We start from the raw sequence: 17,794 nt of genomic DNA on the forward strand, positions 1-17,794 counted from the left end.
TAGGATGGTATATGTGATGGTGCCGGCTGGTACATAGGATGGTATATGTGATGGCGCAGGCTGGTACATAGGCTGGTATATGTGCTGGTGCAGGCTGGTACATAGGATGGTGTATGTGATGGTGCAGGCAGGGCACGGTGACCCCACACTGTCTGGTATATGGTGTATATACTGGTACATAGGCTGGTACAGGTGCTGGGCAGGCAGGGCACGGTGACCCCACACTGTCTGGTATATGGTGTATATACTGGTACATAGGCTGGTACAGGTGCCGGGCAGGCAGGGCACGGTGACCCCACACTGTCTGGTATATGGTGTATATACTGGTACATAGGCTGGTACAGGTGCCGGGCAGGCAGGGCACGGTGACCCCACACTGTCTGGTATATGTGATGGGGTATATATACTGGTACATAGACCGGTACAGGTGCCGGGCAGGCAGGGCACGGTGACCCCACACTGTCTGGTATATGTGATGGTGTATATACTCTGGTACATAGGCTGGTACAGGTGCCAGGCAGGCAGGGCACGGTGACCCCACACTGTCTGGTAAATGTGATGGTGTGTATACTGGTACATAGGCTGGTACAGGTGCCGGGCAGGCAGGGCACGGTGACCCCACACTGTCTGGTATATGTAATAGTGTATATACTGGTACATAGGCTGGTGCAGGTGCCGGGCAGGCAGGGCACGGTGACCCCACACTGTCTGGTATATGGTGTATACACTGGTACATAGGCTGGTGCAGGTGCCGGGAAGGCAGGGCACAGTGACCCCACACTGTCTGGTATATGGTGTATATACAGGTACATAGGCTGGTACATGTGCCGGGCAGGTAGGGCTCGGTGACCCCACACTGGTATATGGTTTATATACTGGTACATAGGCTGGTTCAGGTGCCGGGTAGGCAGGGCACGGTGACCCCACACTCTCTGGTATATGGTGTATATACTGGTACATAGACCGGTACAGGTGCCGGGCAGGCAGGGCACGGTGACCCCACACTGTCTGGTATATGTGATGGTGTATATACTGGTACATAGGCTGGTACAGGTGCCGGGCAGGCAGGGCACGGTGACCCCACACTCTCTGGTATATGGTGTATATACTGGTACATAGGCTGGTACAGGTGCCGGGCAGGCAGGGCACGGTGACCCCACACTGTCTGGTATATGTGATGGTGTATATACTGGTACATAGGCTGGTGCAGGTGCCGGGCAGGCAGGGCACGGTGACCCCACACTGTCTGGTATATGTGATGGTGTATATACTGGTACATAGGCTGGTACAGGTGCCGGGCAGGCAGGGCACGGTGACCCCACACTGTCTGGTATATATACTGGTACATAGGCTGGTACAGGTGCCGGGCAGGCAGGGCACGGTGACCCCACACTGGTATATGTGATGGTGTATACACTGGTACATAGACCGGTACAGGTGCCGGGCAGGCAGGGCACGGTGACCCCACACTGTCTGGTATATGTGATGGTGTATATACTCTGGTACATAGGCCGGTACAGGTGCTGGGCAGGCAGCGCACGGTGACCCCACACTGTCTGGTATGTGTGATGGTGTATATACTGGTACATAGGCCGGTACAGGTGCCGGGCAGGCAGCGCACGGTGACCCCACACTGTCTGGTATATATACTGGTACATAGGCTGGTACAGGTGCCGGGCAGGCAGGGCACGGTGACCCCACACTGGTATATGTGATGGTGTATACACTGGTACATAGACCGGTACAGGTGCCGGGCAGGCAGGGCACGGTGACCCCACACTGTCTGGTACATAGGCTGGTACATAGGCCGGTACAGGTGCCGGGCAGGCAGGGCACGGTGACCCCACACTGTCTGGTACATAGGCTGGTACATAGGCTGGTACAGGTGCCGGGCAGGCAGGGCACGGTGACCCCACACTGTCTGGTACATAGGCTGGTACATAGGCCGGTACAGGTGCCGGGCAGGCAGGGCACGGTGACCCCACACTGTCTGGTACATAGGCTGGTACAGGTGCCGGGCAGGCAGGGCACGGTGACCCCACACTGTCTGGTATATGTGATGGTGTATACACTGGTACATAGGCTGGTACAGGTGCCGGGCAGGCAGGGCACGGTGACCCCACACTGTCTGGTATATGTGATGGTGTATACACTGGTACATAGGCTGGTACAGGTGCCGGGCAGGCAGGGCACGGTGACCCCACACTGTCTGGTACATAGGCTGGTACATAGGCTGGTACAGGTGCCAGGCAGGCAGGGCACGGTGACCCCACACTGTCTGGTATATGTGATGGTGTATACACTGGTACATAGGCTGGTACAGGTGCCGGGCAGGCAGGGCACGGTGACCCCACACTGTCTGGTATATGTGATGGTGTATACACTGGTACATAGGCTGGTACAGGTGCCGGGCAGGCAGGGCACGGTGACCCCACACTGTCTGGTACATAGGCTGATACATAGGCTGGTACAGGTGCCGGGCAGGCAGGGCACGGTGACCCCACACTGTCTGGTACATAGGCTGGTACATAGGCTGGTACAGGTGCCGGGCAGGCAGGGCTCGGTGACCCCACACTGTCTGGTACATAGGCTGGTACATAGGCTGGTACAGGTGCCGGGCAGGCAGGGCACGGTGACCCCACACTGTCTGGTATATGTGATGGTGTATACACTGGTACATAGGCTGGTACAGGTGCCGGGCAGGCAGGGCACGGTGACCCCACACTGTCTGGTATATGTGATGGTGTATACACTGGTACATAGGCTGGTACAGGTGCCGGGCAGGCAGGGCACGGTGACCCCACACTGTCTGGTACATAGGCTGGTACATAGGCTGGTACAGGTGCCGGGCAGGCAGGGCACGGTGACCCCACACTGTCTGGTACATAGGCTGGTACAGGTGCCGGGCAGGCAGGGCACGGTGACCCCACACTGTCTGGTATATGTGATGGTGTATACACTGGTACATAGGCTGGTACAGGTGCCGGGCAGGCAGGGCACGGTGACCCCACACTGTCTGGTACATAGGCTGGTACAGGTGCCGGGCAGGCAGGGCACGGTGACCCCACACTGTCTGGTATATGTGATGGTGTATACACTGGTACATAGGCTGGTACAGGTGCCGGGCAGGCAGGGCACGGTGACCCCACACTGTCTGGTATATGTGATGGTGTATACACTGGTACATAGGCTGGTACAGGTGCCGGGCAGGCAGGGCACGGTGACCCCACACTGTCTGGTACATAGGCTGGTACATAGGCTGGTACAGGTGCCGGGCAGGCAGGGCACGGTGACCCCACACTGTCTGGTACATAGGCTGGTACATAGGCTGGTACAGGTGCCGGGCAGGCAGGGCTCGGTGACCCCACACTGTCTGGTACATAGGCTGGTACAGGTGCCGGGCAGGCAGGGCACGGTGACCCCACACTGTCTGGTATATGTGATGGTGTATACACTGGTACATAGGCTGGTACAGGTGCCGGGCAGGCAGGGCACGGTGACCCCACACTGTCTGGTACATAGGCTGGTACATAGGCTGGTACAGGTGCCGGGCAGGCAGGGCACGGTGACCCCACACTGTCTGGTACATAGGCTGGTACATAGGCTGGTACAGGTGCCGGGCAGGCAGGGCACGGTGACCCCACACTGTCTGGTACATAGGCTGGTACATAGGCTGGTACAGGTGCCGGGCAGGCAGGGCTCGGTGACCCCACACTGTCTGGTACATAGGCTGGTACATAGGCTGGTACAGGTGCCGGGCAGGCAGGGCTCGGTGACCCCACACTGTCTGGTACATAGGCTGGTACATAGGCTGGTACAGGTGCCGGGCAGGCAGGGCACGGTGACCCCACACTGTCTGGTACATAGGCTGGTACATAGGCTGGTACAGGTGCCGGGCAGGCAGGGCACGGTGACCCCACACTGTCTGGTACATAGGCTGGTACATAGGCTGGTACAGGTGCCGGGCAGGCAGGGCTCGGTGACCCCACACTGTCTGGTACATAGGCTGGTACATAGGCTGGTACAGGTGCCGGGCAGGCAGGGCACGGTGACCCCACACTGTCTGGTACATAGGCTGGTACATAGGCTGGTACAGGTGCCGGGCAGGCAGGGCTCGGTGACCCCACACTGTCTGGTACATAGGCTGGTACATAGGCTGGTACAGGTGCCGGGCAGGCAGGGCACGGTGACCCCACACTGTCTGGTATATATACTGGTATATAGGCTGGTACAGGTGCCGGGCAGGCAGGGCTCGGTGACCCCACACTGTCTGGTACATAGGCTGGTACATAGGCTGGTACAGGTGCCGGGCAGGCAGGGCACGGTGACCCCACACTGTCTGGTACATAGGCTGGTACATAGGCCGGTACAGGTGCCGGGCAGGCAGGGCACGGTGACCCCACACTGTCTGGTACATAGGCTGGTACAGGTGCCGGGCAGGCAGGGCACGGTGACCCCACACTGTCTGGTATATGTGATGGTGTATACACTGGTACATAGGCTGGTACAGGTGCCGGGCAGGCAGGGCACGGTGACCCCACACTGTCTGGTACATAGGCTGGTACATAGGCTGGTACAGGTGCCGGGCAGGCAGGGCACGGTGACCCCACACTGTCTGGTATATGTGATGGTGTATACACTGGTACATAGGCTGGTACAGGTGCCGGGCAGGCAGGGCACGGTGACCCCACACTGTCTGGTATATGTGATGGTGTATACACTGGTACATAGGCTGGTACAGGTGCCGGGCAGGCAGGGCACGGTGACCCCACACTGTCTGGTACATAGGCTGGTACATAGGCTGGTACAGGTGCCGGGCAGGCAGGGCACGGTGACCCCACACTGTCTGGTACATAGGCTGGTACATAGGCTGGTACAGGTGCCGGGCAGGCAGGGCTCGGTGACCCCACACTGTCTGGTACATAGGCTGGTACATAGGCTGGTACAGGTGCCGGGCAGGCAGGGCTCGGTGACCCCACACTGTCTGGTACATAGGCTGGTACATAGGCTGGTACAGGTGCCGGGCAGGCAGGGCACGGTGACCCCACACTGTCTGGTATATATACTGGTATATAGGCTGGTACAGGTGCCGGGCAGGCAGGGCTCGGTGACCCCACACTGTCTGGTACATAGGCTGGTACATAGGCTGGTACAGGTGCCGGGCAGGCAGGGCACGGTGACCCCACACTGTCTGGTACATAGGCCGGTACAGGTGCCGGGCAGGCAGGGCACGGTGACCCCACACTGTCTGGTACATAGGCTGGTACAGGTGCCGGGCAGGCAGGGCACGGTGACCCCACACTGTCTGGTACATAGGCTGGTACATAGGCCGGTACAGGTGCCGGGCAGGCAGGGCACGGTGACCCCACACTGTCTGGTACATAGGCTGGTACAGGTGCCGGGCAGGCAGGGCACGGTGACCCCACACTGTCTGGTATATGTGATGGTGTATACACTGGTACATAGGCTGGTACAGGTGCCGGGCAGGCAGGGCACGGTGACCCCACACTGTCTGGTACATAGGCTGGTACATAGGCTGGTACAGGTGCCGGGCAGGCAGGGCACGGTGACCCCACACTGTCTGGTATATGTGATGGTGTATACACTGGTACATAGGCTGGTACAGGTGCCGGGCAGGCAGGGCACGGTGACCCCACACTGTCTGGTATATGTGATGGTGTATACACTGGTACATAGGCTGGTACAGGTGCCGGGCAGGCAGGGCACGGTGACCCCACACTGTCTGGTACATAGGCTGGTACATAGGCTGGTACAGGTGCCGGGCAGGCAGGGCACGGTGACCCCACACTGTCTGGTACATAGGCTGGTACAGGTGCCGGGCAGGCAGGGCTCGGTGACCCCACACTGTCTGGTACATAGGCTGGTACATAGGCTGGTACAGGTGCCGGGCAGGCAGGGCACGGTGACCCCACACTGTCTGGTATATGTGATGGTGTATACACTGGTACATAGGCTGGTACAGGTGCCGGGCAGGCAGGGCACGGTGACCCCACACTGTCTGGTACATAGGCTGGTACATAGGCTGGTACAGGTGCCGGGCAGGCAGGGCACGGTGACCCCACACTGTCTGGTACATAGGCTGGTACAGGTGCCGGGCAGGCAGGGCACGGTGACCCCACACTGTCTGGTACATAGGCTGGTACATAGGCTGGTACAGGTGCCGGGCAGGCAGGGCACGGTGACCCCACACTGTCTGGTACATAGGCTGGTACATAGGCTGGTACAGGTGCCGGGCAGGCAGGGCATGGTGACCCCACACTGTCTGGTACATAGGCTGGTACATAGGCTGGTACAGGTGCCGGGCAGGCAGGGCACGGTGACCCCACACTGTCTGGTACATAGGCTGGTACATAGGCTGGTACAGGTGCCGGGCAGGCAGGGCACGGTGACCCCACACTGTCTGGTATATGTGATGGTGTATACACTGGTACATAGGCTGGTACAGGTGCCGGGCAGGCAGGGCACGGTGACCCCACACTGTCTGGTACATAGGCTGGTACATAGGCTGGTACAGGTGCCGGGCAGGCAGGGCTCGGTGACCCCACACTGTCTGGTACATAGGCTGGTACATAGGCTGGTACAGGTGCCGGGCAGGCAGGGCACGGTGACCCCACACTGTCTGGTATATATACTGGTACATAGGCTGGTACAGGTGCCGGGCAGGCAGGGCACGGTGACCCCACACTGTCTGGTATATATACTGGTACATAGGCTGGTACAGGTGCCGGGCAGGCAGGGCTCGGTGACCCCACACTGTCTGGTACATAGGCTGGTACATAGGCTGGTACAGGTGCCGGGCAGGCAGGGCACGGTGACCCCACACTGTCTGGTATATATACTGGTACATAGGCTGGTACAGCAGGTGCCGGGCAGGCAGGGCACGGTGACCCCACACTGTCTGGTATATATACTGGTACATAGGCTGGTACAGCAGGTGCCGGGCAGGCAGGGCACGGTGACCCCACACTGTCTGGTATATATACTGGTACATAGGCTGGTACAGGTGCCGGGCAGGCAGGGCACGGTGACCCCACACTGTCTGGTATATATACTGGTACATAGGCTGGTACAGGTGCCGGGCAGGCAGGGCACGGTGACCCCACACTGTCTGGTACATAGGCTGGTACAGGTGCCGGGCAGGCAGGGCACGGTGACCCCACACTGTCTGGTATATATACTGGTACATAGGCTGGTACAGGTGCCGGGCAGGCAGCGCACGGTGACCCCACACTGTCTGGTATATATACTGGTACATAGGCTGGTACAGCAGGTGCCGGGCAGGCAGGGCACGGTGACCCCACACTGTCTGGTATATATACTGGTACATAGGCTGGTACAGGTGCCGGGCAGGCAGGGCACGGTGACCCCACACTGTCTGGTATATATACTGGTACATAGGCTGGTACAGGTGCCGGGCACTCAGGCAGGGCTCGGTGACCCCACACTGTCTGGTATATATACTGGTACATAGGCTGGTACAGCAGGTGCCGGGCAGGCAGGGCTCGGTGACCCCACACTGTCTGGTATATATACTGGTATATAGGCTGGTACAGGTGCCGGGCAGGCAGGGCTCGGTGACCCCACACTGTCTGGTATATATACTGGTACATAGGCTGGTACAGGTGCCGGGCAGGCAGGGCACGGTGACCCCACACTGTCTGGTACATAGGCTGGTACAGGTGCCGGGCAGGCAGGGCACGGTGACCCCACACTGTCTGGTATATGTGATGGTGTATACACTGGTACATAGGCTGGTACAGGTGCCGGGCAGGCAGGGCACGGTGACCCCACACTGTCTGGTACATAGGCTGGTACATAGGCTGGTACAGGTGCCGGGCAGGCAGGGCACGGTGACCCCACACTGTCTGGTATATGTGATGGTGTATACACTGGTACATAGGCTGGTACAGGTGCCGGGCAGGCAGGGCACGGTGACCCCACACTGTCTGGTATATGTGATGGTGTATACACTGGTACATAGGCTGGTACAGGTGCCGGGCAGGCAGGGCACGGTGACCCCACACTGTCTGGTACATAGGCTGGTACATAGGCTGGTACAGGTGCCGGGCAGGCAGGGCACGGTGACCCCACACTGTCTGGTACATAGGCTGGTACATAGGCTGGTACAGGTGCCGGGCAGGCAGGGCTCGGTGACCCCACACTGTCTGGTACATAGGCTGGTACATAGGCTGGTACAGGTGCCGGGCAGGCAGGGCTCGGTGACCCCACACTGTCTGGTACATAGGCTGGTACATAGGCTGGTACAGGTGCCGGGCAGGCAGGGCACGGTGACCCCACACTGTCTGGTATATATACTGGTATATAGGCTGGTACAGGTGCCGGGCAGGCAGGGCTCGGTGACCCCACACTGTCTGGTACATAGGCTGGTACATAGGCTGGTACAGGTGCCGGGCAGGCAGGGCACGGTGACCCCACACTGTCTGGTACATAGGCTGGTACATAGGCCGGTACAGGTGCCGGGCAGGCAGGGCACGGTGACCCCACACTGTCTGGTACATAGGCTGGTACAGGTGCCGGGCAGGCAGGGCACGGTGACCCCACACTGTCTGGTACATAGGCTGGTACATAGGCCGGTACAGGTGCCGGGCAGGCAGGGCACGGTGACCCCACACTGTCTGGTACATAGGCTGGTACAGGTGCCGGGCAGGCAGGGCACGGTGACCCCACACTGTCTGGTATATGTGATGGTGTATACACTGGTACATAGGCTGGTACAGGTGCCGGGCAGGCAGGGCACGGTGACCCCACACTGTCTGGTACATAGGCTGGTACATAGGCTGGTACAGGTGCCGGGCAGGCAGGGCACGGTGACCCCACACTGTCTGGTATATGTGATGGTGTATACACTGGTACATAGGCTGGTACAGGTGCCGGGCAGGCAGGGCACGGTGACCCCACACTGTCTGGTATATGTGATGGTGTATACACTGGTACATAGGCTGGTACAGGTGCCGGGCAGGCAGGGCACGGTGACCCCACACTGTCTGGTACATAGGCTGGTACATAGGCTGGTACAGGTGCCGGGCAGGCAGGGCACGGTGACCCCACACTGTCTGGTACATAGGCTGGTACAGGTGCCGGGCAGGCAGGGCTCGGTGACCCCACACTGTCTGGTACATAGGCTGGTACATAGGCTGGTACAGGTGCCGGGCAGGCAGGGCACGGTGACCCCACACTGTCTGGTATATGTGATGGTGTATACACTGGTACATAGGCTGGTACAGGTGCCGGGCAGGCAGGGCACGGTGACCCCACACTGTCTGGTACATAGGCTGGTACATAGGCTGGTACAGGTGCCGGGCAGGCAGGGCACGGTGACCCCACACTGTCTGGTACATAGGCTGGTACAGGTGCCGGGCAGGCAGGGCACGGTGACCCCACACTGTCTGGTACATAGGCTGGTACATAGGCTGGTACAGGTGCCGGGCAGGCAGGGCACGGTGACCCCACACTGTCTGGTACATAGGCTGGTACATAGGCTGGTACAGGTGCCGGGCAGGCAGGGCATGGTGACCCCACACTGTCTGGTACATAGGCTGGTACATAGGCTGGTACAGGTGCCGGGCAGGCAGGGCACGGTGACCCCACACTGTCTGGTACATAGGCTGGTACATAGGCTGGTACAGGTGCCGGGCAGGCAGGGCACGGTGACCCCACACTGTCTGGTATATGTGATGGTGTATACACTGGTACATAGGCTGGTACAGGTGCCGGGCAGGCAGGGCACGGTGACCCCACACTGTCTGGTACATAGGCTGGTACATAGGCTGGTACAGGTGCCGGGCAGGCAGGGCTCGGTGACCCCACACTGTCTGGTACATAGGCTGGTACATAGGCTGGTACAGGTGCCGGGCAGGCAGGGCACGGTGACCCCACACTGTCTGGTATATATACTGGTACATAGGCTGGTACAGGTGCCGGGCAGGCAGGGCACGGTGACCCCACACTGTCTGGTATATATACTGGTACATAGGCTGGTACAGGTGCCGGGCAGGCAGGGCTCGGTGACCCCACACTGTCTGGTACATAGGCTGGTACATAGGCTGGTACAGGTGCCGGGCAGGCAGGGCACGGTGACCCCACACTGTCTGGTATATATACTGGTACATAGGCTGGTACAGCAGGTGCCGGGCAGGCAGGGCACGGTGACCCCACACTGTCTGGTATATATACTGGTACATAGGCTGGTACAGCAGGTGCCGGGCAGGCAGGGCACGGTGACCCCACACTGTCTGGTATATATACTGGTACATAGGCTGGTACAGGTGCCGGGCAGGCAGGGCACGGTGACCCCACACTGTCTGGTATATATACTGGTACATAGGCTGGTACAGGTGCCGGGCAGGCAGGGCACGGTGACCCCACACTGTCTGGTACATAGGCTGGTACAGGTGCCGGGCAGGCAGGGCACGGTGACCCCACACTGTCTGGTATATATACTGGTACATAGGCTGGTACAGGTGCCGGGCAGGCAGCGCACGGTGACCCCACACTGTCTGGTATATATACTGGTACATAGGCTGGTACAGCAGGTGCCGGGCAGGCAGGGCACGGTGACCCCACACTGTCTGGTATATATACTGGTACATAGGCTGGTACAGGTGCCGGGCAGGCAGGGCACGGTGACCCCACACTGTCTGGTATATATACTGGTACATAGGCTGGTACAGGTGCCGGGCACTCAGGCAGGGCTCGGTGACCCCACACTGTCTGGTATATATACTGGTACATAGGCTGGTACAGCAGGTGCCGGGCAGGCAGGGCTCGGTGACCCCACACTGTCTGGTATATATACTGGTATATAGGCTGGTACAGGTGCCGGGCAGGCAGGGCTCGGTGACCCCACACTGTCTGGTATATATACTGGTATATAGGCTGGTACAGGTGCCGGGCAGGCAGGGCTCGGTGACCCCACACTGTCTGGTATATATACTGGTACATAGGCTGGTACAGGTGCCGGGCACTCAGGCAGGGCTCGGTGACCCCACACTGTCTGGTATATATACTGGTACATAGGCTGGTACAGCAGGTGCCGGGCAGGCAGGGCTCGGTGACCCCACACTGTCTGGTATATATACTGGTATATAGGCTGGTACAGGTGCCGGGCAGGCAGGGCTCGGTGACCCCACACTGTCTGGTATATATACTGGTACATAGGCTGGTACAGGTGCCGGGCAGGCAGGGCTCGGTGACCCCACACTGTCTGGTATATATACTGGTATATAGGCTGGTACAGGTGCCGGGCAGGCAGGGCTCGGTGACCCCACACTGTCTGGTATATATACTGGTACATAGGCTGGTACAGGTGCCGGGCAGGCAGGGCACGGTGACCCCACACTGTCTGGTATATATACTGGTACATAGGCTGGTACAGGTGCCGGGCAGGCAGGGCACGGTGACCCCACACTGTCTGGTATATATACTGGTACATAGGCTGGTACAGGTGCCGGGCAGGCAGGGCACGGTGACCCCACACTGTCTGGTATATATACTGGTACATAGGCTGGTACAGGTGCCGGGCAGGCAGGGCACGGTGACCCCACACTGTCTGGTATATATACTGGTACATAGGCTGGTACAGGTGCCGGGCAGGCAGGGCACGGTGACCCCACACTGTCTGGTATATATACTGGTACATAGGCTGGTACAGGTGCCGGGCAGGCAGGGCACGGTGACCCCACACTGTCTGGTATATATACTGGTACATAGGCTGGTACAGGTGCCGGGCAGGCAGGGCTCGGTGACCCCACACTGTCTGGTACATAGGCTGGTACATAGGCTGGTACAGGTGCCGGGCAGGCAGGGCACGGTGACCCCACACTGTCTGGTATATATACTGGTACATAGGCTGGTACAGCAGGTGCCGGGCAGGCAGGGCACGGTGACCCCACACTGTCTGGTATATATACTGGTACATAGGCTGGTACAGCAGGTGCCGGGCAGGCAGGGCACGGTGACCCCACACTGTCTGGTATATATACTGGTACATAGGCTGGTACAGGTGCCGGGCAGGCAGGGCACGGTGACCCCACACTGTCTGGTATATATACTGGTACATAGGCTGGTACAGGTGCCGGGCAGGCAGGGCACGGTGACCCCACACTGTCTGGTACATAGGCTGGTACAGGTGCCGGGCAGGCAGGGCACGGTGACCCCACACTGTCTGGTATATATACTGGTACATAGGCTGGTACAGGTGCCGGGCAGGCAGCGCACGGTGACCCCACACTGTCTGGTATATATACTGGTACATAGGCTGGTACAGCAGGTGCCGGGCAGGCAGGGCACGGTGACCCCACACTGTCTGGTATATATACTGGTACATAGGCTGGTACAGGTGCCGGGCAGGCAGGGCACGGTGACCCCACACTGTCTGGTATATATACTGGTACATAGGCTGGTACAGGTGCCGGGCACTCAGGCAGGGCTCGGTGACCCCACACTGTCTGGTATATATACTGGTACATAGGCTGGTACAGCAGGTGCCGGGCAGGCAGGGCTCGGTGACCCCACACTGTCTGGTATATATACTGGTATATAGGCTGGTACAGGTGCCGGGCAGGCAGGGCTCGGTGACCCCACACTGTCTGGTATATATACTGGTATATAGGCTGGTACAGGTGCCGGGCAGGCAGGGCTCGGTGACCCCACACTGTCTGGTATATATACTGGTACATAGGCTGGTACAGGTGCCGGGCACTCAGGCAGGGCTCGGTGACCCCACACTGTCTGGTATATATACTGGTACATAGGCTGGTACAGCAGGTGCCGGGCAGGCAGGGCTCGGTGACCCCACACTGTCTGGTATATATACTGGTATATAGGCTGGTACAGGTGCCGGGCAGGCAGGGCTCGGTGACCCCACACTGTCTGGTATATATACTGGTACATAGGCTGGTACAGGTGCCGGGCAGGCAGGGCTCGGTGACCCCACACTGTCTGGTATATATACTGGTATATAGGCTGGTACAGGTGCCGGGCAGGCAGGGCTCGGTGACCCCACACTGTCTGGTATATATACTGGTACATAGGCTGGTACAGGTGCCGGGCAGGCAGGGCACGGTGACCCCACACTGTCTGGTATATATACTGGTACATAGGCTGGTACAGGTGCCGGGCAGGCAGGGCACGGTGACCCCACACTGTCTGGTATATATACTGGTACATAGGCTGGTACAGGTGCCGGGCAGGCAGGGCACGGTGACCCCACACTGTCTGGTATATATACTGGTATATAGGCTGGTACAGGTGCCGGGCAGGCAGGGCTCGGTGACCCCACACTGTCTGGTATATATACTGGTATATAGGCTGGTACAGGTGCCGGGCAGGCAGGGCACGGTGACCCCACACTGTCTGGTATATATACTGGTACATAGGCTGGTACAGGTGCCGGGCAGGCAGGGCACGGTGACCCCACACTGTCTGGTATATATACTGGTACATAGGCTGGTACAGCAGGTGCCGGGCAGGCAGGGCTCGGTGACCCCACACTGTGCGCCCCTCCTCTCGGTGCCCGTGGCTGCGGTGGGAAGCTCCCGGCAGGGCGGATTGATGGAGATAGAGCAGGTTTATGGTAATGAGATGCGGAGGGGGAGGAGGAGAGGAGCGGCGCAGCCTGTGAGGGGGTGGGAGCCATTTTGGACTCACTCGTAAAGTTACCGTGGGACCTGTGGGTGAAGTTGCGGAGTGCCCGGCATGCCGCCCCGCAGCCCGCGCTGACTGGAGATGTGGGCGCTGTGCTTGTGTGTGCTCGGGCTGCTGCAGCCGGCGGACGGGCTGGAGGTTCACCTTTATCCCGGGGCAGCGGTGAATGTGTCCCTGGGCTCGGACTGGACGTACCGGCTGCGGGGGGTGATGAGCGGCGCGGTGGAGACGGAGCAGGGGCGGCTGAGGCTGCGGAGCGGAGCCCGGTGTGAGCCGCTGTGGCCGCTGTCTGTGGATCTGCGCTCCAGGAGCCGGCGCACCGCTCTGCACATCAGGCTGGACGTGCGGGCTCACGGGCAGCGCTGCCACCTTCAGCACCGGACTGTGGACGTGGAGTACGAGGCGGGCACGTCCCTGTGCTCCCCGGAGCTGGTGGCCCGGACTGAGGAGCTGCTGCGGGCATCGCTGGGGGTGTCGGAGTGCAGGTGGCGAGGACGGCAGTGTGCGGACTCTGCGGTGTGCCAGGATGCCGCCTCCCGCCGGGCTCTGCTGGTGCGGCTCCGCTCCGGGGGCCACCCCAGGCTGAAGCGGAGCCCTAACAACAGCCCGCAGTTCCAGCTGAGTACCTACCAGGCGTCCGTGCCCGAGAACGAGCCTGCGGGCACCCGGGTCACCTCCCTGCGGGCCCTCGACCAGGACGCGGGCGATGCGGGCCGTGTGGAGTACTACATGGAGGCTCTGTTTGACAGCAGGTCTGCCGACTATTTCCACATAGATGCCGAGACGGGCACGGTGAGTACCACCCAGGTCCTGGACCGGGAGACCAAGAACACGCATGTGCTGAAGGTGACTGCCACCGACTTTGGGTCGCCGAGGAAGTCGTCAGTCACCTACCTGACAGTGACAGTGAGCGACACGAATGACCACGTCCCCGCCTTCGAACAGTCCGTATATAAGGAGAACATTAGGGAAAACCTGGAAGTGGGCTACGAAGTGATGACCATAAGGGCCACCGACGGGGACGCCCCCTCTAATGCCAACATGCTCTACAGACTGGTCAACGCCGATGGAGTGAATGCCGTGTTCGAGATAGACCCGCGGTCTGGAGTGGTCAGGACTAGGGGGCAAGTGGACAGGGAGACTGTGGCTGACTACCAGCTCATCGTGGAGGCCAATGACCAGGGGAAGGACCCCGGCCCGAAAAGTGCCACGGCCACAGTGTACATCAACATAGAGGACGAGAATGACAATTACCCTCAGTTCACGGAGAAGCGCTATGTGGTACAAGTCCCCGAGAATGTCAGCCCCAACACCAAAATCCTGCAGGTCCAGGCCACGGACAAGGACAAGGGCAACAATGCCATGGTCTACTACAGCATCGTGAGTGGCAACATCAAAGGCCAGTTCTACATCCATTCATTCACTGGGGACATTGATGTTATTTACCCGCTGGATTATGAGGCTGTCAGGGAATACTCCCTAAGGATCAAAGCCCAAGATGGTGGCCGACCTCCATTAATCAACACGACGGGCATGGTATCAGTGCAGGTGGTGGATGTCAATGACAATGCCCCCATCTTTGTGAGCACCCCAGTCCAGGCCACAGTCCTGGAGAATGTCCCCATAGGCTACTCTGTAGTTCACATCCAAGCCAATGACGCCGATTCTGGAGACAATGCTCGGATACAATATAGTTTGACGGATACACCACCTAACTTCCCCTTTGTTATCAATAACAATACCGGCTGGATTACCGTGTCTGTGGAGCTGGATCGGGAGTCTGTGGAGTCCTATACTTTTGGAGTAGAGGCAAGAGATAATGGAGAGCCAGTTATGAGTTCATCGGCCAGTGTGACTATAACGGTGCTGGATGTCAATGACAACAACCCCACCTTCACGGAGAAGGTCTACCAACTGAGGCTCAATGAAGACGCTGCTGTGGGTAGCAGTGTCCTCACCATGACAGCCGTGGACAGGGATGTGAATAGTGTGGTCACATATCAGATCACAAGTGGCAACACCAGGAACCGATTCGCCATCACTAGCCAGAGTGGGGGTGGACTCATCACCTTAGCTCTACCCTTGGATTACAAGCAGGAGAGGCAGTATGTTCTCACCGTCACAGCTTCTGATGGCACACGCTTTGACACTGTACTGGTCTTCATCAACGTCACCGATGCCAATACCCATAGGCCAGTCTTTCAGAGCTCACATTATACAGTAAGTGTGAGTGAAGACAAACCTATAGGCACTTCCATAGTTACAATAAGTGCAACTGATGAAGACACAGGGGAGAATGCCAGGATAACGTACATCATGGAGGATAACATTCCTCAGTTTAGGATAGACCCTGATACTGGGACCATCACCTCACTGATAGAACTAGACTATGAGGATCAGGCATCTTATACCCTGGCTGTGACCGCCAAGGACAATGGCATTCCACAGAAGTCTGACACCACCTACGTAGAGATCCAAATTCTAGATGCCAATGACAATAGTCCTCAGTTTGTAAGGGACAGGTATCAGGGTGCTGTGTTTGAGGATGTACCAGTTTCCACCAGTGTGCTTCAGATATCTGCCACAGATAGGGACTTTGGGATGAATGGGAGGGTCACCTACACATTTCAGGGAGGCGATGATGGAGATGGTGACTTTTACATTGAGTACACCTCTGGTATTATTAGGACAAATCGTCGCTTAGATAGGGAAAATGTACCTGTGTATAACCTGAAGGCGTTTGCAGTAGACAGAGGGAACCCACCTTTGAAAGTCCCTGTGGACATCCAGGTTGCAGTTTTAGATATCAATGACAACCCTCCAGTGTTTGAGAAAGATGAGCTGGATATATTTGTGGAGGAGAATAGTCCGGTGGGCTCTGTTGTGGCCAGGATAACTGCTACAGACCCCGATGAAGGAACCAATGCCCAGATCATGTACCAAATAGTTGAAGGTAACAACCCCGAGGTCTTCCAGCTGGATCTCTTCAATGGGGACCTGACCGCTCTAGTGGACCTGGACTATGAGGTGAAGACGGAGTATGTGATTGTGGTTCAGGCCACCTCGGCACCATTGGTGAGCAGGGCTACTGTCCATGTCAAGCTGCTGGACAAGAATGACAATGACCCTGTCCTACAGGACTTTGAAATTATTTTCAACAACTATGTGACCAATAAGTCCAATAGCTTCCCATCAGGAGTAATCGGAAAAATCCCTGCTTATGACCCCGACGTGTCTGATACCTTACACTACAGCTTCATTCAGGGCAATGAGTTAAATCTTCTCATCCTGGATCCATCCACTGGAGATCTGAAGCTCAGCAGAGACTTGGACAACAATAGACCCCTGGAAGCCATGATGAGAGTTGCTGTTACTGGTGAGTCATTCAGAACTGTCTTATATCTGTATATGTATGATGATAGCATGCAGATTATCCATCACTGTACACAGTAATGCGTATACATGTAACAGGTGTAGCAGCTGCTCAGCTTGTAGGACCATGTGCTGGAGATTTACAACCTTGGAAGAATCTGCAGCACGTATTGGAGGCAGTGTGACGGGTTTTTCTTGATCTGTGTGATGCTTTACAAATGCCTTTGATATCTATTATTACACAAATTTTGTTATATTATTGATTTTATTCTTGTTTCTTTATATTACTGAGTACTGGTGCAGTGCCTGGGTGCATGCACACGGGCTCTGAATACATGGCTGTAGTGTAGAATAGCCGCCTGGGCTTCATCTCATGCGGCATCACCGGATCTAGATTGACCGACTCATTTTACAGGTGACCGTGGCTTCAGTGATTCTTCTCAGTGTGTATGGCGTGTTTTCAGTCTGATCAGTCAGCATACATCACACTTGCTTTACTAGTCCAGCCCTTCCTTCATCACTATTATAGCAGTCTAGAGATGTCCATTAGGCAGTACATACATCTCGTGAAAAACCATTTGCGTCATATCCGTGTCTCAGGTATCAAGAACTGGCCTCTTTAGTAAGGTTGGCAAACACTCTGCAAGCATAAAGGGGTTGTTCACATTTGTTGACTTTTTTTTACATAAATGCACATATTTTAGGGTTAAAAATCATTTTTCAAATTGGGTTTTAG

General features: G+C 57.7%; 1 protein-coding gene across 3 annotated transcripts in view; it reads left to right on the top strand.

Annotated features, from left to right (window-relative positions):
* The first annotated feature begins 13,723 nt into the window (after positions 1 to 13,723).
* The window catches only part of CELSR1 (cadherin EGF LAG seven-pass G-type receptor 1), a 232,138-nt gene continuing 228,067 nt past the window's right edge, over positions 13,724 to 17,794 (top strand). For all 3 annotated transcript variants that reach the window (XM_069764986.1, XM_069764988.1, XM_069764989.1), the window contains exon 1: positions 13,724 to 17,062. In XM_069764986.1, the coding sequence (XP_069621087.1) occupies positions 13,768 to 17,062 (3,295 nt within the window). In that variant the 5' untranslated portion in view covers positions 13,724 to 13,767. The remainder of the gene's footprint in view (positions 17,063 to 17,794) is intronic.

Source organism: Ranitomeya imitator, chromosome 4 (genome assembly GCF_032444005.1).
Source record: "Ranitomeya imitator isolate aRanImi1 chromosome 4, aRanImi1.pri, whole genome shotgun sequence".
In the NCBI taxonomy this organism is placed as follows: Eukaryota; Metazoa; Chordata; class Amphibia; order Anura; family Dendrobatidae; genus Ranitomeya; species Ranitomeya imitator.